This window comes from Hoplias malabaricus, chromosome 4, assembly GCF_029633855.1.
Source record: "Hoplias malabaricus isolate fHopMal1 chromosome 4, fHopMal1.hap1, whole genome shotgun sequence".
In the NCBI taxonomy this organism is placed as follows: domain Eukaryota; kingdom Metazoa; phylum Chordata; class Actinopteri; order Characiformes; family Erythrinidae; genus Hoplias; species Hoplias malabaricus.
In genome coordinates, this window is record NC_089803.1 from 38,585,179 (window position 1) to 38,607,881 (window position 22,703).

Sequence of the window (22,703 nt, forward strand, 5' to 3'; positions counted from 1 at the left end):
TCTGTGTAGACTTTATAAGTTGTCTTTAGAAGTTAAAGTTTGAAAGACATGTTTTTTTTCTCAGCTGTATTCTGTCTCTGCTGAAATGTGAAGATGCATGACCCATTAAGATTTTCTTCTAACTCCTCCCTGCAACATTTTTAAAATCTCTGTGTTCTTCTGACTTCATGAGCTGCATTGGTTAGCCATTCGTCGGTGACTAGCTGTTTTCACATAAAGGCAGAATGAGTGCCAGATAATTTGTATGCAAAAAAAAAACTCACAGATGCAAAAGCTGCTTTGAAACTATCCATTTATTGAGCTGGTTTTACAACGGCTTAGTTGTGCCATACAAAGACCTCTTAACTCTTTCAGTTTTACATTCTAAACAAATGTATCAGCCCCTCGAATAGGTCAACCAAAGCCTGTATAACACAATGATATAACTACAGCCCATGCTCTCTCACTCTCACTCTTTCGGTGTCAACAGGATTCCTAGTTAAAATCAATCGCTTCCACACAGTCTTAGACGAGGCACGGAGTGTCATTATATCAAGCAAAATGGCTTCACCACCAATAAATATAGTATAAAAACACAACTTGTATAACCGTCATTATCAAAAAAAGGAAACATGATCATAAAAGATAGCAAAGGCACTGAAACATAAACCACCTCGGCAGTTAATTTTAATCAATTAGGCAAAAAAGAAAATGATTACTGTGGCATTAGCTGACAACAGTAATGAATTGTAACAAAAATAATCAAAAATGATACTTAAATAACATAATTATAATACTATCTTTTTACTGTCAATAACAATATCCAGTCAAGTTTTCCTATAAGTAGACTTTCTGCTAACTAACAGATATGCACCAGTTAATTCCAGTTTGGCAGAAAATATGTTTGCAGTACACTGATTCACTGTTTCATGTGTGACTTCATATTCATCTTTTCTTTGCTAACACACTGTGACCAAGTTAACTGTGTACTAACCCATCGTGATTGCACAGTTACTTAAGTGTGATTTATAGTTTATCAGAGTTCATCAGCAATGGAAACCGATAATCCTGTACAGAACTTGTGGGACTAGACTTGCTATATTTCTGAGGGGTGGTTTATTGCATCAAATGAATGAACTCTGTTACTTCCTGAGAGTACAACTCTCATTTGGCTGTTCAACACTTGACTTTTCCACTATGAAATTATCTGTGTATTAGGTCAGCACTAGGATGAGGGTCTGTAGGTGTCAGAATATTAAAGCTGATCCAAAATCAGTGATTGCCTCTCACATACAGGTGAACTGGAACTACTGTATATGAACAGGGACAAGCTTTCCTTGGACAAGCGCTCTTACTATATTTCAGATTTTTTTGCCCCAGTTGGATCAGTGAGTACCACATCCACATTTCTGCCATAAAATAAAATAAAATAAAATACAATAAAATAAAATGCTAAACAGATTCATTATTTTGGAGAATCAAAAACTGAAGCATAATAAAATGAAATACTAACATAGTATAATTTCTTCACTGTGAATCCAGTTGACAATACAATGCAATACAAAAATGCAATACAATATGATACACAAAGGGTGTCCCATTTTTCGCAGTACCCAGGACCTCTCTTGCACAAACTGCCTTCATATGTTCCACAGATGTCTTGTCAGTTTGTTGTTTTGCAGACTGAATTTGAATTTTTTTTTTTTTGTGGTCTTTTATGTATTTCAGCTGTCCTTCTGTAATTAATTGTTATAGATGATGATGGGGCTTTGCTGGGGTGAACAAACAGGAACTGAGGAACAATCTCTTCCATGTAAAACAATCCAAGCATATTAACAAGAACTTTCAGACAGCTATCCCTATAAAAACACTTTCCACTTACTTTCTTAGTTTCTACATACCTCACCATGCTATGTTAACACTTACAATCATCTTCCTTAATGTACAGCTCAATAAAAAGCTGCCACCTCCACTTCCAGTACATCATGCACAAAACCCACTAACTGGAATTGTATCATACCTACCATATGTACCTACCACTATTATAACACATCCGATCCACACCTACAACTCACATACCTTCTACAGCAAATTCTATGCAATCTCAGTAAAAACAATGGAAAAAAGGCATCATTACTATTCTAATACAGTCCTAGGTTTAAAAAAAAAAATTATAATAATATTAATAAAAAAACTGTTAATGCCCCACTCATTTCATTACTACTGCAAAGAGTCTCTACATTCAAATTGGGCCAGGATCTAGTATAAACATGCCACTGCTAAGAGCCTTTGGAATCTGCTGGATCATCAGTGTTATGAAAACATTTATGTTTACATTGTTTTATTTTTTTTATTAAAACTCTTAATCCCGCCTTGCACCAAGTGATTCTGGGTAGGCCCTGGACCCACCACAACCCTGAACTGGATAAGTCAGACAATGAATGAATGAATTATTCCTCTTAGGGGCCAATACTCCAAAGATAACAGCAATACAAATAACAGTACTAGTGTCAGAAAACTGTGATCATTTGTTCTTTTTTAATGGTTAATCTGTAGTTAGAGATGTGTTAACAACAGATAATAACAACAGAACTTGATAAAAAGTGACTTTGGCTCTCCATGAAAATAGTGGAAATATCCAAACTGCCTGTTTTAGCCTGTTACTACATTCCTGGGAACTGAGAGTGTGTCTGAAAGTGCTACCTTGTGTTTAAAAAATGCCGGCTAAGGTGAAGATGTCCAGAGGGCTTTAAAAGCTATTCGGTTTAATCAAGAAAACACTCATGCACAAACCCGGAGACAAACACAATGCACAAGAACACTTCTAAGACCCAAGCCGGCCTTTTAAAGCCTTTGAGGATAAAACTTAAGGCAAGGCAACAGAAGACAGAAAAACAAAGTCAATATGTGAAGGATTCAGAGAGGTCAGAAAGGGTTAGGAGCTTTATAAGCTGCCCTTTCATCTTCATGCGGGATCAGCACCTGCCATTGTATAGTCATCATTTATGTCATCAGTCACGAGTTGCCTTTTTAAAACATTTTTAAAATGTAACCACTAACCTGTAAAATTTTACCTCAAAGATGAATTAGGGTGTAAATGTGCCTATAGAAAAAGGCTTTGCACTCTGAGGTCCTGGGTCTCTCAACATTCAATACAAAACAAAAACAGCGCATCTGGTGATGGCTCCACTTGGCATCTCTCTCCATTTTAAGGAAATGACATACATAATTTCATATGAATTGGAAAAAAGGCACTTCCTACATATTCTCATTCATATGAGTCTAGATATAATACCTGTAAGAGTTTGTCATATATATATATATATATATATATATGAAGCCTTGTGTCTCACGTATGCAGTCCTAATGATTAATAACTAATTTATTAGAATAATAATTATATATGTCAATTCCATTCTAGTTAAAGGAGAGAATGAGATTCCCACTCTTCCAGTACAGCCAGACCACACCAGTTCTGTATCGCTAACTCTACGCAAAATATTATTAATAAATAAATGACACTGACAGTTCTTTTTGAGCAAGACCCTGGTTTTCTTTTTTATAGGAAGTAAAGATCACAACATGTGCTCTATGTGAGTTTTAAGGTGCTTTTGTAAACTCAGCTTGACTCTGTCTTTTGTTGTAAGAGCCTTCCACTGTGTGGTGTCTATGTGTGATTCTAACTCACCTTTGGCTTGTAAACATTTGAACTCAGCACTGGTCTTCGTTACGGTTGATGGCCGGCAGGAGAAACTATGAATTTACCTACTTGAGACTTACTTAACTAAGCTGGCATTTGTGTGATTTTGTTTGTTTTGTAGTGAATACATCATATTCAATACATTCAGCCTCCTGATTAGAATATCCCAGCGTCACACCGGTCGTCAGAGATACACGAACAAACCCATTTGCACGTGACTCTCTTTGCCACATCTCTGTCTTCTCTGTCTTCTCTCTCTCTCTCTCTCTCTCTCTCTCTCTCTCTCTCTCTCTATGACAAGTTGCTGCTGATGTCCAGGGCTTGTTGATACACCTGAGTCATGTCATCCAGGTCTCCCAACAGGGAGAAGCTGCTGTTGTCCCCAGGAGAGCTCTGACCCTGTGAGCCTCTGCCGAATTTTCCTCCGTGCAGGGGTGGAGCCGCCTGGAGCCCTTTAAAATTGGCCAGCTGGAGTAGGTTCTCTGCAGACACACAGCTTCTGATACTGGGCCGCTGGGCGATGGGAGGCCAGTCCACTCCACTGAAGGAGCTGTTGGTAAGGATGCTACTGTCTTCACCTACAATGCTGGATGGGCGGCTCTGACTTCGTGATAAACCTGAATCGCCAGACGGTGGCTCTCCAACGACACTCATAGATGGCATGGCACTGTAGGTTGAGTATTTACCATTGCGCTTCAGAATGCCCTTCCTACCTACGGCACGTTTTGGTGGTGAGCTGGCAACAAGAGGAGTTATACTGCCACCTAGCAGGTCAGAGGACTCACTACGCTCTGGAGAAGAATAGTACCCTGACTCCCTTTGCTGATTGTTCTTGAGAATACCCTTCTTAGGGAGGATGGGCAACATCTTGGCTAGAGAGCCTCCAGTCAGTGTAGGCTCCTCTTCTTCTTGACCCGCCGTAGTCCCTGACTCCTTCTCTGCTTCTTTCATTGTGGCCACCAGCTCGATGTCCTCCTGGCTGGGCGAGTGCTGTTCTTCAGAAGGCCTTGTCTTCAGGATCCCTTTTGGTCTCTTAAGGCCCATGTTGTCATCACCATTGCAAAGGGGCAGTTCTCCATCATTCTCTTTCTTGGATTTCTTCAGCCTCTGACGGACCAGTAGGAGTGGTTCAGGCCAGGCACCTTTGGCTGCTCGTGGCTCTGTCCGACTCTGCCAGTCAATGAGGCGAGCCAGCATTGGAGACCCTGTGTCATATTGGGTCTCACAGTCACATACACTGTTCTTCCAGCCCCAGTTCACCCACCAGTGATTCGCAATGTCCTCCACCGTAGCCCGTCTATCAGGGTTCACCATCAACATCCAGCGAATCAGACCACGTGCATCTGTAGAAGCATGCGGTTAGAAACCCATTAAAATAATTGTCAAATTAATTGCATTAAAAAGCATACAAGGCTCTCAGACAAATGCAACCTCGAAATCATAAATATGACTTTTTAAATACTAAATGGAAAATCCATAAAAGCATAATCACATCTTGCCCTGTACCTGACGACTGAGTGGGTTCTCTGTATTCTCCACTGCTGATTTGGCGGATGAGGTTCTTATGGTCTCCTCCATCAAATGGCATTGTACCATAGACCAGAGTATACAGCAGCACTCCCAGTGCCCAGCTGTCCACCTGCGGGGAACAGATAACACTGGCATCTGCTGATTCTGAACAATAAGCCTTATAACAGATTGCAGGACAAAATCCAAATTCTACCCTGCTTGAGAGAGACATTCCAAAGATAAGATACCACATGAGAAGAAAGGCTGCTCTGGCCAAGCAGGCATGACCAGGTCTTTTTATTTAAGCTGTTTCCATAGATACAATCAGGATTTTGAATTACATCATTACAAATGCTGCATCCAAGCTTTATTATTTTAAGTATTGTGGTTGATGTACTACAACACTCTTGACTACAACAACTTTTTTTTTTGCTGTGACAACCAGGCTAAGCAGCCAAATGTAGTTATACTCTGATAATGAGTATTAATGCTTTCAGCCCTTTCCTCATGCTTTTTCAGACCTCCTGTTATGCAAGCTCCCTCTCAGCACACAAAACAACTTACATAAGGCCTACAGGAGGTATGACGAATAATAATTAGTAAGTAAAAAAGGCTAGAGAAAGCAGTTCCAATATTGATGGCAGGTTTTAAAAACTTCAAAGGACACCTGCACATTTTTCACTCTAATATAAAAGGTTTACTCACTAAATAAACTGTCTCTAAATAATTTGCCAGTCCCTGTATGGGTGTCGGGTCACAGGAAATCAGATAGCAAGTCTTGAGTGATTAGACTTCCTCACAAATTGTTTTGCTCAAGGCCTTCCTCTCATTGGTCAAAAAAAGGGAGAGAGAGATTCTGATCATGACAAGGTGACACACTCATTGTGTGTGCTATTTATTCCCTTTTGCTGGCTGTAATTTGTGGCTTTTCCCATAAGAGTACTATAATTTTGATTACAATCTCTGAGTAGCTGCATTTTTGGTACCCGTAGGAAAATTGCAGCAAATTAAAGCAAATTGAAAGCCTCTGCTTTTGAGTCTATAAATATGAACTGCACTTGTTATAGAACACTCAGCTGCCACATTCTGGCATTTTGGAACGCCCAACGATGACTTTGTAAACAAGGCAGAAAGTATTTGACTGGACTCACTTTCTCTCCATACCACATAAAATAAAAAGCAGAAATACAGACAAAGGGAAAACCTCTTCAAAACTCTCTTTTAACTCCCTTGCGTGTGGAACTCATTTGAATGCTTTCATGCAGGCGTATCCAGGCAGCAAAAATCACAAAAAACTTCAAAGGCCTCACAAATGATTATAGCGTTTAGCATCAGATCAGATGTAAGGGGGAACTCTCAAGGCTAAGACTGGTTGTTTGAGATACATTGCATAGCCCCAGAAGTTAAGGGAGAGGATATAGCTGATCCTAGATCAGAACTGGGGAGCTATGGAACTTTCTGAAATGTAACTAGAAAAGTGAAAGGCTCACAGTGGGAGAGTGTGGGTCTGTTTGTGGGTACACTCTGGTGCTGGATAATCCGATCAAAAGGCAGCCTAATGCTTCAGTAACTCTCTCTATCTGCCTCATCACACACACACCCAGTGAGGAAGAGTCTGGAGATTAGTGATGCTCTCTCCAGTGATTTACTATATCAGTAACATTAGGCTTACACTATGGAATGCCAAATGTGGGGGCCAAGGGGGCCAAATGTGGGAAATTATATTTTCATAATATGGTCTTTAATAATTCACTAAGTAACTCAAAAATCATTATGCCATCATTATTTGTCTACAATATGGTGGATGAGCAGTGCATCGTTTTATTTGCTTCATTTTGCTCTTTATAAAAGTGTCATCATCAAATGAATAAATATAAATGTAATGTAAATATATATGTTCTACCTCAGGGCCACGATAAGGTCTTCCGTTGACAATCTCTGGGGATGCATACAGTGGGCTGCCACAGAATGTCTGCAAGAGCTTGTCCTTATGGTATAGGTTGGATAGCCCAAAATCAGCAATCTGCTCGGACAGAAATACAAGATATATATATATATATATACACACAAGATATGAGGCTATTCTCATCTCTGGTACCACGCTGGTGGAACGAGCTTCCAAGCACTATCAGAGCAACAGAAACCCTCTCCGCATTCAAGAAATCCTTGAAAACCCAGCTCTTCCGAGAGTATCTCTTGCACTGAATGTCTTTCTTTAATGCACTTAATACTTCCTGGCATATTGCACTTAATGTAAGGTATTTTGTATAAATTGTGCTGTAGTTTGAATGTTAGATCCTCTTTTGTAAGTCACTTTGTATAAAAGCATCTGCCAAATGCATAAATGTAAATGTAAATGTAGATAGATATATAAGACAGATGTTCATATATATTTTACAAGAATATCAACGTGAACTGTCACATTTAACTAAAAACAAATAATTTAATAAATTGATCAGTGTCTCACCTTTATATTACAGTTCTCATCTAGTAGCACATTTTCCAGTTTCAAGTCCCTATGCACCACTCCATTCTGGGAAGGAAAAATATGAATTAAATTTTAATTTTTTCATTATTTGATCATGTTTTTGCTGTAGAAGTGGTTTGAATTTGTAATCTATATGTGCATTCCTGCTTGGGTCTTTATTGCCTTGCTCCAGAGCACAATGGCAGTAGCAGATGTTAAAATCAGGGATTAAACGATGACCTTTTGGTTCATAGCCAAGTTTCTGAACCCTTAACCTACCACTACCCAGTTAGGAGAAGTACTGCATAAGAGCCAAAGGCAAAGATAATGAAGGATTATTCGATGTCCTAACAGCTAAAGCATGTAGCTAAGTAAATACGACAACATCCTTGGACAACACCACACCATTATATCTACTGAGGTCATAGGCAACATATTGAGATCAACCAACTAACATCTGTGCCATAAACACAAGTCTGAAATTACAGACTTGAGCGAGTTGTGTTCTCACACCGGCTCTGGATTAAAACCCAGCTGTGTCATTAGCGTTTCTTTTAAAGCAGCAATTAACATGTGGGAAGCAGGGCCAGAAGCACAGCCGTTTGAGATTAGAATCGCGAGTTCCGTCGCAGTTGAGTTCATTAGCGATGTGGCTATGCACAGTGCACTTCCAACTTGGATGACATGAACAGGAGAACACGTGTGCAACATGCTTCTCAGCAGATAGGCTGAGAGACAACAACTAAGTGTGGTAGATCCTGTGTCATCCCAACCCAACCCACAAACACAAATGTGCCAGTGCTGATACACAAAGCGTTATAGCAACTCCCACTCTAGTCACAGAAGGTCAGTACTGAGCTTGTCAAGCCAGAGAAGTTACATCACTCCACACTCATCTGTAGAGAAGATGTTAATAGGGCAGCCCACCCAGTGCTACATCTGTGTGGGACCTGGTTCAAACTGAACGCAGTGGGAGGATGGAGCCACTGCTGGAGGTCTTACTTTATGCATACAGTGGAAACCAGGGAAAGATCTGATCCATGGAGGAAAACAATAATGAAAGACTGGACAGAGAGACAAAAGTGGAAGGATCCCAGAGGCAGCTTACAGGCGGAATGTTTGCAGTATGTGTGGCCTGCTCATTTTTCTCTTGCTTCAGGCAGCCCACCAAATGAGGACATGCTCTATGACAGAAATGCATATTACTTTGCTGAAAGCTAAGCTGAGTGGCTAAATGCACTACTCAGGATGCAAAGCTGCATCTCATCAGCCTGTTATTCTGAGATTCCTACTGAACTCAAGTAGGCCAAAGACAACACACTCGCAAAGGTGACGTATGCTCTGTGTGTACTGCAGCCTTTTTTATATAACTGCCTATGTTGCTGTGAAAGAAGCACTCAGTATACATAAGAGGTAAGCAAAGGTGGATGGAGAGCCAAGGGATGATACAGGAAGGAGCAATGGAGAAATCTATGACAGAGAAAGAAATTGTGTGGTACCTTGTGGCAGTAGTGCACAGCAGAGACAATCTGTCTGAAGAAGTGTCGTGTCTCCCTCTCGGTTAGACGCCGACGCTCACTGATGTAGTCATACAGCTCCCCTTTACTGGCATACTCCATCACAATCACAATCTTGTCCTTATTCTCAAACACTGCAATAGAAAACAGACAGAAATCACTGAAAATTGTCAGCGAACAGTATTTGGCTAAAAAAAAAGCCCATAAACCTCTGAACTTCCCGCACTCTATTCCTTTGGACGTGTTCACACAGCATGTCATGTAGTAAGTATATGGTGCAAAACATCTGACAAATGTTCAGATGAAGAGAAACAAAGCCGCAGAGACAGCAATTTTCAAAATAAGTGCTCCAGGCAAAAATAAAAATCTTCCAAGCTCCCAAGTTTTACTGAGGTTTGAACAAGAAAGAAAAAGAATAGCCATTTAACATCAAACAGACATATAAAAACTAAAAGAGAAAGTAAATATTTTTGACTGGGCAGCTTTCAGAGTTCACAGGGTCAAGGCATAAACCACTAATGAGTATGAGACTCAGGAAAGGCCATAGACAAGCTTGTGGTGTAACGACAACAAACACAGCAAATTACAGTGAAACGCTGCGATTTCTGCAGCAGAATGCGGTTCTTTCTGTCAAAGCCAAAAAAAATCCCCAAATGTCCTTTTAAAAAGCACCCCACCCAGCGGTGTGCCTCAACAGGCTGCGCTTGTCACCCGTCCAGGGAGAGAAGTATGACACTTTGCTGAAGCTTGCACCTCTGCCCACTCCAGCTCACATGCCTGCTTGTTGCCTTTAATACAAGAGGTCAACGATAATGTAACTGACATAAATTTCCCCTTACCACTAGGGGTTGCATGACTACTGATTTTTACAAGCCTACTAGTCACACAAAAAGCATGACTAATTTCCATAGTGAACAACAGGACAGACGGGTACAATTCCCTAAAAAAAAAAAAACTTTTCAAAAAACTGAGGCAACGTTCATATATATATATAAGCTTCAACTATTTTTCAGCTTTGAACAAAATAAATATATGACACAAATTATTGCTTGGCATATGGCCACATTTGGGTTAAAGGGAAAATTTGGAATATATTTTTTTGCCAAACTGTCGCTTTCATTACTCAGCAGAAAAGCAGAGAACTGGGTCTTCTGAGTAATGTGCAAATACAGGAAAATGAGAGACCAGCAAAAAAGAAGGCAAGGAAGGAAAGAGAACATAGTGCCACTGTTCCCATAGCAGTAAATCTTACACTTCACACCATGTTGTGGAATATAGCAGGGCGCTGTTAAGTTCCACTGCACTGCTATAAGAAACTGTTTGCATGTTGATGTGGAGACATTTCAAGGCCAAAGTGCTAGTTACAATTGCAAATTATTCAGTTGTTGATTTTGGATGCCCCTGGTATATTTTTCATTATTTAAAGTATGTAAGTATGTACCTGACATTTATATATTTGTTTATCATGGGCAATTATCAAAAAAGGTTCAGCTAACCACAAACATTGCTATTAACAATAGTGAACATATTAAATATAAAGTATTCATGTCTGTGTAACAAATTAACCTAAACCATAAACCTGAGGGGCACATTGTTTACTAGTTTTTTTATAAGGCTATTACTGTTTTATTGTGGTATAAAGGTGCCTTATGTTCATTTACATGAGGCATGAGTGAGCTGCTATAACTGTAGGGCACCAATGAAGTGTGAAGATAAGAATATTTTGCTGGAGGGAAGGTTTAATGAAACCATCATTGTGTAACCATCAGGCTCCTCTTCTTTCCATTCTTTCTCACACACTAACCTAGAGGGACACAAAGGCATGCCCAAGGGTAGTTCCAAAATCCCTTCAGAAGTCCCATTTTGATTCTGATTGACTCTGACCTTTGCTAAAATCATCTTCTGTTGTTCCAATGGGATGTTTTTTTTCTCTGGAGGTGTTCCCAGTCCATGACCTGGCATGACACGGCGAGACATTGCAGCTGTCTCATTCAGTATGTGAGTGTTCATTACCAATGACTTTTAACCCCATATCCCTGCTTCTCTAAACTGCACAGGGGGATAATTAGCCAGATTACATAACCTAGGCTAGCAGCAGGCCACTGGGCTCTATTCGCCCATCACTCTGTCCCTTTGTTCAGCCACTCTACTTACAGTGTGGCAATTACCATGCATTGTTCATGTGCCACTCACTCCTTTCAGACTCCATAACACTTACACACAGCTTTAGTCTGGGCAGTAGGGCTATAATTAGCACTACAGGAGTGTGCACTAAAACCACTGAAGCCAGTCACTGGGCTGGTCTAAGTGGAGGAAGTGTTTGAACAAATAAAACTTTATCTACATCTTTCAGATAAAGAGAAACCATAAAGCAGAATGAGTTTGGCTCTTGGATGGTAGCATTGTAAATGAGATCATCATATGAATGCCTTGAGTGACTAGCTTATGTATGTATGTAAGGCTAGGATGCAATTAGAATGGAAATTCCCATTCACACTCGCATCTGGTTCAGCTTTGCCTCACACATGCACTTAATGGCTGACATGGGTGTTGCCGGATATATGTCTTTGTGTCTATACATTTCCAAATCTATTTTGGTAAGAGGCCAACCCACAACAGTAAACACAATTTAACAAGGTACACCAGAAACCACACAGCTTTCACAAAAGTATCTGTTGCCATAGTGATAGCAGATGAGGCACTGCAACCACAGCCTGTCTCCAGAGGCTCGGTTGGAGGGGTGTTTTCGCCTAATCATCGTTACAGACACCCTGAGCCAGGCCAACCAAAATATTGGGTGAATTATGACACTGCACACAGGCAAATGTAGTTTTGCTTCAGATGTACACCACTTAATAAACACAGCCTCTGTGTAGAATCTGCAGATAATGGTAAAGTCAGCAAATGTGGTGTGGGCCAGGCCTGGCGTGGCAGAGTAACACCCATACTACAAATGGAATAACAGACGTAAAAATATCCTGCTGTCCCATCAAGATTTTACAGCTTTTCTTTGTGACTGATGCTGACTAATATTTGTTAAATTTTGCAATGGCTTTTATCACAATTTTCACAATCTTTCCTCTTTATTTTTCTTTCCTTGGAATGTACAAAGTTTTATGTTCTCCAAATAATAGTAAATTCATATTGAAATGATTTCATGAAATTATATGCATTGTATAGGAGCTAAGCACACTCAGGAGATAAACACAGTAGTGTATTTAAAGTGCAATAAATACAGTAATAGGACAGAAATGCAAACCCTTGCAAATATGGCTGAATTTGCATGTATTTGTTACAGTGGCTTCCTGAAGACTGTAATTGCCTCTTGAAGGCCACAGATCATGCTCCTATGCAGTGGTTCAAAATATTGGTTTTGGAACATCCTTGTCTAGCACATTTTGGTGATTTCACTACTTTAAAATAACATCTCCAATAGCCCTTTCTAACATTAATGTGGATGTGTTATGAAAAGGAATCTTTAAAGCATGCCGGGCATGGTACCCTCAGGTCCAGGATTAGAAACCACTGTCTTGAGGGTAGAAACACACTGGCTATTATTCAGAGTCACTCCTTTGTTTATTTTTAATTGTACCCCTGCTGAACTTTCTGGCTGAAGTACTTGTGTATTAACTGTACAGAACTGTATCAGTAATTCATTATTTGTGAATGGGAGGTCATTACTTATTCATTGGAAATAATGTTTAATTCATTGCCAAGTCCCAGACGCTTAAGTGAATTTAAGTGTGAGGCAGAAAACCCCTCTCCCTCCAAGAGCCGAGTCTGCTTCCCAGCTGCTCAGACTGAAACCACCAGCAGATGTCTGGCTTCAAGATCAAGAAAATGGAGGGGGAAAAGAAGAGACCCCTTAGATGTGTGGAAAGTTGCCCACAGACACCCCACTTCAGTGCACACAAAGACACACAATTTTGCCTCCAGACACACACACACACACACCCTACACCACACATGTATTTCCCAAAGAACACACAGACAGACAGAAGATTAATAACATGCAGAAGGAGCTATGAGTGAGATCTTACAGTTACATATTCACTTCAGATTTCTATCATGCCCAATACAACACAGGGTGTATACAAACTGGCAGAGAGTCATACAATACAATCATTAAAAATGACAAATAAAATAATAACAATTTACAAACCAACTTAGATAGTAAAATATATTGGAAATCTAACACAATGGTTTAAAACATTTTGATGCTTTAATGGATGGATATGTAAATGGATGGGTAAGTGGAAGAACAGAAAAATGGATCTGAAGATGGACAAACCTTCATATATGGAGATAATGTGGGGGTGTCGGAGCGAAGACATAATCTCAATCTCTCGACGGATGTGAACCATATCCTGCTCATCCTTGATCTTTTCCTTCCTGATGGACTTTATAGCAACCTGCAAGGATGAATTACAGGAAGAGATTTAGAGCATGATTCATTTATCAAGTCAAAAGGGTCAGTCACTTCATAACCTACAATGTTTTAACTTTAAGCATTTGTGTTTTGGTTGCCTTATACTTTTTCTGTGAAATGAACGTCAATTATATGGTGAAAGTCCAAAACACTTTTTTTGTCTAGAAAACAATTTTAGAAGCTCAAACAATTGCTCTTGTTACATTTTTTTTGATGGTAGACGATAAGAAAACTGTATTAACTAACAATGACCATATACTGTATTTTCTCTCATTTATATTTCACTCAATGTTATTTTTTTTATTTTTTTTTTATTTCTGAGAATTACTTTATAGCAGATTGTTTGTACTTAAATGTGTTGGCAACATGTCTAACTTTGTCAGAAATAGAGGCCTGATCTAGAGAGCACACATAAAAGAAGGTCTAGAGATCAAACACTGCCATTTCAGTCTTTCAGTGTGTCATTTCCAAGTCTCCTGAAAGTAAATGAAGGTGTTCTCTTTGGCACAGCTCATGGTATGGGCTACAGTAGTGGAGGCTCTCTCTATTTCTTTTCTCTACTCTTGAAAATAACTAGAAGTGGTGAATGGTTTTCTCTGAGATGTATGACTCAAAATAGATGGATCAGATTGCATTGTAGAGAACAGCTTCCACATGTTCCAGCATATAGCTTCCCTATTTCTGCATGTTCATACTTCCATATGGTTAAGAAGAAATTTTCTAGATGATCTAATGTTAACATAAGGGTATAATGTTTATATTGGACTTCCAAGGCATGTTATTGAGGCATGGTAACAAAGTCCTTACAAGACGCCTGTAAGCATAGGAGGCTGTAGTTTTTTATCATTTATTTTTAAAAATGATCTCATTTGTTTTGACCACCCTAACCTCTGACCAGTGCCACATATTTGTTTAACAAATACAATATCAGAATTCATTACAGTGGTTTCTTATGTTAGAAAAGCCCTTTTTAATTACATAATGGAGGTGCACCTACAGCAGAGACTCTGGGGTAATCAAGAGTGGAAAGCCTCATGTTTTTGAACTACTTCTGCTGCACACTGTCAAGGACAGGTTGGGGAATGCAAGTAATGATGAAGTCAGACACATCAAAATACTCTGAGTATGAGAACTGGGTTCTGTTTCACTTTTCATATCCTGATTAATATCTGTCTGTGCAAAGGAAAGCTGATACTAGAACAGCATGCACTGCTCTTACTATATATCAGCCAGACATTTGTAGGGAAACCATTTGTTGTGGTGATCTGGATTGAACTAGGACATAAGAATTCTAGGATCACAGATTATGATATAGATATTTTTCCATTATTTTTTAAAGAAAAAGATTATGTTCAGAAAGGTGGAGGGAGAAGAGCTCATGCTGACTGATAGCTGATGTCATTATACAGGAAAAGGACGCTCTGGCAGGGATTTCCTGCCTATCTCGCACTCCCACCCATGTGCTTCATAACCATTTTTAGAGCTGACGGAACAGTGTGAAGTGGAATTAAAAACATTTGCATGGAGAAAGGATATCCTGTATGAGCTTCTTACTAAGAGTGTTCTGTTTCGTCATTGGAAACTGACTGTTCTCTGAAAGAGATGTTGCTTACCAAAATATCCCAACTTGTGACATGATGTCCATGAATAAGACACAAAGTATTTGTAAACCTGTTGTTTTGAAACCATACCAACACATTTAAAAATGTATTATGCATTGTTTAAACAAATATTTAATAAGTTGAATCTCTTTTTTTAATCTCTACAAACTCACCAGATCATAACTAATAGATTTATCATAGTAACTTAAAACCTCCCAGAGCTCAGAGTGCTTTGTTTTACTGCATTTACGTCTAAAAGTATGGAACTTAATGACACAGTATAACTCCTGCCTATTGGTCTTTACTGCAAGTCTGTTGGTGAATCATTCCTTCTACTCTAATGATAGGATGAAAAGACAGACAACTGTAGTCTTTGCCAAAGGAGGAGCCCAGAGCACAAGAGTACCGCTTTCCTCAGAGAAACAAAAACCACATGCTACACAGAGCAGAAGGTAAATTATCCAGCACATCCCTATAAGGAAACCTGACCGGAATGGCTCAAAACTTGATTACGTGGAACAAAAAAGTATAAATAAATACATAAATGAGGCCCATTCTCAGCACGCTCCGTTGAAATCCTGCAAAATCTTAGTGTCTTTATTGGTAAGCCACAGTTAACTGTTTTCCATTACCTCATGAAGTTTATCTATGGCTCAGGTATGTGCCTCCTGCCAGCCTTAAAATAAGTGTAGGAATGTGAAAGATCCTGAGAGAGGCCCAGTGTAGATGGTGTTCTCAGTGTACCACTTCCTCTTCAAAATAATCAGATTAAATTTTTTTTCAGAGCTGTATTCTTGATTTCTGCCTTCTTGGGATAAAAAAAAAATCTAGATTTGATATAGCTGCACAGTGGAACGTAACAGGCTGTGGTCCTCTTGCCTCCAAGCTCTGCTAACTAATAAGTGAGACATGAAAACTGAATATTTATTAACTACCTGCTGCTCTAATAAACAGATCTATTAGCAAAACAGTGTTGTGCTTCTATTACAGCACATATAAGAACTCTGAACTATCTAGACAAAATAACAAAGCCTGTTTGTGTTTATTAATGCTTTTGCATGTAATTTAATTCTCTACTTTAACAGCATCTAACTCTGTCTGACATCACTTAGTGGATAAACCTGAAAATTGTTACAAGATAATGTTTACTGTCTACTTAAAGCCCAGTGTTTCATATTGGCATTGTTATGATGATAAATTAGAGGACACTGGTTCTATTTCAACACTAATATCAATACAGGATCTGTCCTGCAGGCCCACTGTTTCCATGGCATTTTAATTTCCTGTTTAATATGGCTTTTCATGTGTCACTATCTGCCTTCAATCATGTTGTCACCACAATAATTTCCTTTCTGTCTCTTACACACCATCAGTCATTGTGTGCATATCAGTACACCACAGTGTCCAGTTAAAAATATATATACAAATAAATAAAAATAATTACCTGTTCAGCAAGAAACAAGCCAACTCAGCATCATCTTTCATTGCTTACCAACTTTCAAAAGCCAAGCCAATATTAACTCTGCCTTGGTCTTTTTTGGTTTACAAGTACTCTTCTGCAATATTCTGTGTTTTGTTTGTCTGACAACAAGTGAGGAACAGATGAAGAGGGCTTTGATATGTACATGTTTGCATTTGAAATCAGCACCTTTAATAATGCGGTGCATGCCCTGGCAACAGCAAAATGTGTCCAAAGTATGCTGTGTGTATGTACATAAGTACGTACAGATATGTAACATGGCTGGAAAAACGCATGCAAAAATCTACCTGACCACCCTGATTATACAACATTATCATATATTACACTCAGCTGGGATGGTCACACCAGCATTTACTATAATATGTTGTTCTCTCCCCATTCAGGAATACTACTGTGCTCAAGCAGAAAGAAAAAACCTTAAGGACTGCTGCTTTATTGTAACAAAATTTGACTATAAATTTTAAATTGTTGTTGGTTTGTTTTATATGAACATTTTAAGCATTGTTAACAGCTGGTATTTCGAGATTATTTTTCTCCAACCAGGATAATATGCAAACCCCACACTGTCATATTCACATATCCCTTCCAGAACCTCCTTGACTTGTTTCTGTTCTTTCCATTAAGAGAGAGTGAAAGAGAGTAATGTTAAAATGTAGAGTGGAGACATTGCATAAGAGTTTTTGCGGAATGCCTGTAGGTTAGGGGTTATGGGCCAATGGTGCCAGTCAGAGCAAATTCCTGCACACATCTCCCAGCCGTTACTTGAAGGATTGAACCAGTTTGCTTTCTGTAATCAGGGTAGAGCCACTGCCATTGTATTGTCTTGTGGCTGTGTCTAGCAAGGCTATTCGTTCTGTTATGCCAAAGCTCTCTAAGGAAGCCTCTGTCTCTGAGATAATGCAAGAATGTATGACTGTGAGTAAGCACTGGTTATAACAAATAACGCCTGGTCTGAACAACGGTGTACAAACTGGCACACACATCTGCACACACCCAGAGTCCACACAACATTCTGAGTTGTGTGTTGTTTCATCAGAAAACAGTCTGACACAACAAACTAATTCTAATTCACTGGTCAACCAAAACTGAAGGTAATCAAAAGATAAACATAACTCTGTGTATGTGCAATACAGATGTAACTAATGGCCACAGCCCACACACTTCCTTAACTCAAAAACTCCTGTCAACAGGACACACAGAAGGCCATGGAGAGAAGGACGTGTTTGTATACATCTTTCTCCAGAGCGTTCATTTATTTTTAGTTTTGTTATCCAACAGTCATACTCCCATTCACCAGCTGGTGGAGAAATGAACACAAAGTTGGTTCTGGCCAACAGCCCAAGAACATACCCCTGCCTGTGTGCTCAAAGTGTGTGTGTGTGTGTGTTTGTCTGAGCTGGTGGCGTATAAACAAACACTGCTCCGTGCCAGACAACACTGGTCGTGTTGTAATTGAAAAGTAAGGAGGACTACACCACTTACCCAACCATACGGGTTTAAAAGGCTCCCAGTGGATATTGCATTGCTTTAGTGTCAGAACATACCACATCAGTGATTCGTGTTGCCATGGAAACTTGTCTTTCATGGTTTCTTAACCACCATCCTCCCACAGGGAAAGACTAGACTTTCATTAATATAAAATAAGGTCCATGGAAAGGGATGTGTATAGACTGTATGTATGGACTGTATGACTATAATGTGTGTGCGTATGAGTTTGGGTGTGTGTTTAAAATGAGAAATTGGGAAAGAGCTGCTCTGGTCTGCGTGCAGTTTGGCGCATAATTCTGACACTCCACCTAGAAGTATGATGTCATTTTTTTTCAGTTTTATGGCCACATTTATCTTGTGCTTTCTGTTTTCCCTTTATCTACTGCATTCGTAGACATATATTAAACACTAGCTCCACTACAGCAACCAAACCAAGAAAACTGTAACCCAAATTTGGAATTTGTGTCCTGATTTATATAAAACCTTATAAACTAATATTGTATGTAACAATAACAAGTATGAGTTGTCTGTCTGGGGAAGCAATGATGTGTGCAACAGAGCACCACTTCAAAATTGTTCCCCAGCCACAAAGGCACTGGCAATAAAGTCATGTTTTAATGACCAAGTCATTCTGGCAGGCAGTGAATAAATGAGAAGTTGCCCTGTTTGCCACATTAGCTATAGCACTGGCAGCAATAACATAAAAGCATTACAGCTGGGAAATTCCAGCCAAATCTGATTTGATGTAATCAGATCCATGTTAGAGCAGACATACTCTAGATATTATGCAGCAAAGTGAAAAGTAGCTTCTTTGTTATTAATGGTCTATATTTGTGAGTTTGTGAACATATAACTGGCTTTAGAAAAAAAAGGACACTTATTATATACAATCTCAATCACAGTGGGTGTGCATTTGTGGGTTGATTTGTCTTTCTTCTTGAGTCTGGAGGATTGCTGTATTGCCACATGGTGGTAAAATGCAGCTATGAATAAACAGGCATTTGCAGAGACACTGAGACTTTCTTTATGTTTTTCAGCTGTTTCTATATTTCCCTTTACTGTCTTTGTTAAGTAATTGGAATTGCCATTGTGCATGAATGGTGCTCTATAAATAAACTTGCCCAGTTTGCTTTGTGTAACACACATCCATACACACGTTTCCACCAACGCCAGAAAGACCGCAGACCAGACCCCCTCATATATGGAAATATCACAGAGTACAGCCAAGTAGACAGCTCTTCCAAAGTCTTGTCCTGTAGCACATGCAAATGTTCCCTCTCTATTCCGAGTCTCAATGAGGATCACAGAATCCAGGGAACTGATACAATGTAGGTCAGTAAAATAACCAATAACCTATGCGGATCTTGTTACTGGTCAAATGGCTACTCAGCTGCAGTGTTTGCAGATGACCACATCATGGGAACATACTGCACTAGGCACATCGTGCTTGACCCACATACCCAAAACACCCGCGACCGCAAAGGCCATGTGTGAAGGGGGCTATTTGTAGATATAGGGAGGTGAGGCAAGGCTTTGACCATGTGGTACATATATCATCTGACTTATAGACCTTCTTTATAGGGTTGTCATAGTCTTGGCATGTTGCAGTAACCTCTGAACACTCCGTGACAGCGAGTCATTGGCCTTTTCAATGACGCGTTTCATTGAGACCATTAGAGGCATCAGTTGTATCAGCATCCCTGGATTTAAAACACATGCGCGCGCTTTTATGTGTGCGCGCTTTCACTCCGCCAAGGCTGATGCGCGCGACGTCTCCATGGTTACATGTGATACTAAGAGAACATGGATCGCTGTAACCTTGGAGACGCAGAGCGTGTGCGTCCTCGCGCACCCTGACAAGAGTCCTGCCGCGCGCCGTGCACGAGAGAAATCCCAAGTGGGAGAAAAAAAAAAAAAAAACAGGCGCTGGAGCCAAGCACAACACATTAGACTCCTCCAGCAACCGCTGCTGTTAAAGCTCACTGTGCGCGCGTCCTTACGACTTTCACTGACTGACTCATTTATATAAAAAAGAGGAAAACGGTATTAGCTGGTCCTTTTCCAACTTCTTACATTCCAGAGAAGAACAAAAGAACAAATTCAAAATGGCATCTTTGGGTTTTATCAGGTTTTACTATTTTAATTTTTACATGCTTACACTTTAGGCTGTATTTGTAGTTTATTTATTTATTGCACTCTACTCACACTCTCTATTTATTCTCCTGTATATCTCTTTGTCTGGTGATGAATAGCCTACCTACACGTTACAGTTCCTATATGTAATATGCTTGAAATGTGCTGTAGCATGGGCTTTCATAAGCACCCTTCATTGCAATGCAACCTTCACAAGCATCAAAGCCCTCAATACTTAGTCAGACGTGTTCAGGAGGCGAGGGAACTCCAGCTGGTGTCCTGTAAAAGTAGTACAAGTCTCTCACCTCTCTGCCGGAGTGTCTCTCGATGGCCTTCTTGACTTTCCCGTACGTGCCTCTGCCCAGGGTCTCCAGCAGCTCGTAGCGGTGCTTGAGGTTGTGTTTGTGGTGGTGTTTCTTCACGGCGGAGCTGGGTCTGCCCTCCGCGGTCGGAGGTGAGGGGGAGGGCGGCTGGTCCTCGCTCCTCCGGGCCGCGGAGACCTGAGAGCGCCGCGGCCGCGGAGCCACCACATCCATCACCGGAGGACCGACACTAACAACCGGCTACCTCACCTTACCTAGCGCCCCAGTATCGATAATAGGATATAACACGAATAGGCCTAATTACTATACCATATAATATATATCAATAAATAAATAAATTACCACGAAACGTTTGCTTATGTTAACATATATAGGCTTTATATGATTGTCACCGACCCCTCGCTTCCCTCATGTTAGTCCTCTGCTGTCGGTTAATCTACCTATAGCCGGCTACGGTAGGCTATCTAACGAAAATACTACTCACTATTGGCTAAAGAGGCGAAACACGAGCGCCGAGGGCTAATGCTTAAAGAAGATGCGTGGTTTTTGCGCGTGTGAACTGTACAGACGTTGCGAGACATGTTAATCGCGGAGCTAATGAGCGTTGTGGAGTATACGAGCTCAGGTCGGTAGCCGATGCTGCGCGCTAGAGACGCCTCCGTGGCCGCCGCTATCTGTATCTCATTCCTGCTCGCTTTACCTGCGGTCTGCCACGGACACATTAGCAACGCCCGAGAAACACGCTGAAAGTAAACAAAAAAAGGCAATAATAGAGTATCTCTCCTCTTTACACGTCTCTCTTCTCTTCGCTGAATCACACCATCTTTGTCATACAACGCACAACCGACCGACCGCTATAAAACAAAAGCAAAATAAAAACAAATCCGAAAAAATTCACCGAAATCCCGAAGCCATGGACGATAAAAACACGAGCGAGAGAAAGGGCCGTGCCGTCATCGCTCCCCGAGGAGCACGCGGAGAGGCGCGAGCCTCATGGTCTCCGCCGCTGCGGAGCGGCCTGAGAGAGCGGAGCTCCGCCACAGCGGCGCGCGGGCCACGACCACGAGAGCGGGCGACGAGAGGGGAGCGACCACCAGCACCTCCACACTGCACTCATTTCTACTCTCTCCTCTCCTCTCCCTGTACACACATACACACACACACACACTCACTTACATACACTCACAGCGAGTCGTTCTCTCTCTCTCTTTCTCTCTCTCTCTTTCTCTCTCGCTCTCTCGCTCTCTCTATCTTTCTGTTTCTGTGTTCTGTTCAGCTCTGCAGAGGAGCCGCGTATAAAAAGAGGGGAGAAAGTCTCGAGAAGGAGGCGGAGCTCTTTTGCAGTGTGATGGGTGTTTTTTAATATTATTGTTATTTATTTATTTTTTGGGGGGCTTTCCTTTCTCACAAGAAAATAGGCAGAGAAAACCAAGACACCATTTAATGAAGTAGGCTACACTAAAAGCTAAGACTCAGATAACACATTTTTTCAGCTTGATGGAAAATGGAAACGGTTCTATTTCGCACAAAAAGGGTTCTTTGACTGTTACCAGAGCCCATGAAAACCGCTGTTGTGAAACGCAGTATGCATAAATCACCATTGCATGGCAGCACAATAAAATTAGCTTTCTATTTAACACTTACACAAGCTATAGTGATTGCACACACCTAGAGTTGCGGGCAGCCACCTTGATACACACAAGGAGAGGTTGGAATTGGGCCCTTTGCTTAAGGGCACTTTAGTGGCACTTTTTTTCTTTTCTTTTTTTTTTTTTTTTTTTTTTTTTTGCTGGATCAATGCTTCTCAAACCTCTAGGCCACTTGTGCTCTGTATGTAATGTATGTAGTTTCCACCAAGTTCCAGCTTAATCGAGGCTAATTTACTTCCCATATTTCAGTTTCATCCGTTGCATCTCTGGTTAGTCAAACTGAAATCTGATTGCTGTGTGGAACGGAATATGCACATCCGCACGTTACCTGGCAACCAGTTGTTTATCCATATTCCTAATTTTCTGTCATGCATTTATTCAAACTTAAAGGCAGCGTTCACGACTGTATTCATGTCCCCTAACCATTT

General features: G+C 40.4%; 1 protein-coding gene across 1 annotated transcript; it reads right to left on the reverse strand.

Annotated features, from left to right (window-relative positions):
- Positions 1-282: 282 nt before the first annotated feature.
- On the reverse strand, positions 283-21,880 carry nuak1b (NUAK family, SNF1-like kinase, 1b). Its single transcript, XM_066668396.1, has 7 exons — positions 20,609-21,880; positions 13,464-13,584; positions 9,155-9,306; positions 7,656-7,721; positions 7,092-7,211; positions 5,186-5,318; positions 283-5,022 (listed from the first exon to the last, which is right to left on the reverse strand). The coding sequence occupies exons 1-7, from the start codon at positions 20,837-20,839 to the stop codon at positions 3,971-3,973; spliced, it is 1,875 nt and encodes a 624-aa protein (XP_066524493.1). The 5' UTR covers positions 20,840-21,880; the 3' UTR covers positions 283-3,970.
- Between the last annotated feature and the right edge of the window lie 823 nt (positions 21,881-22,703).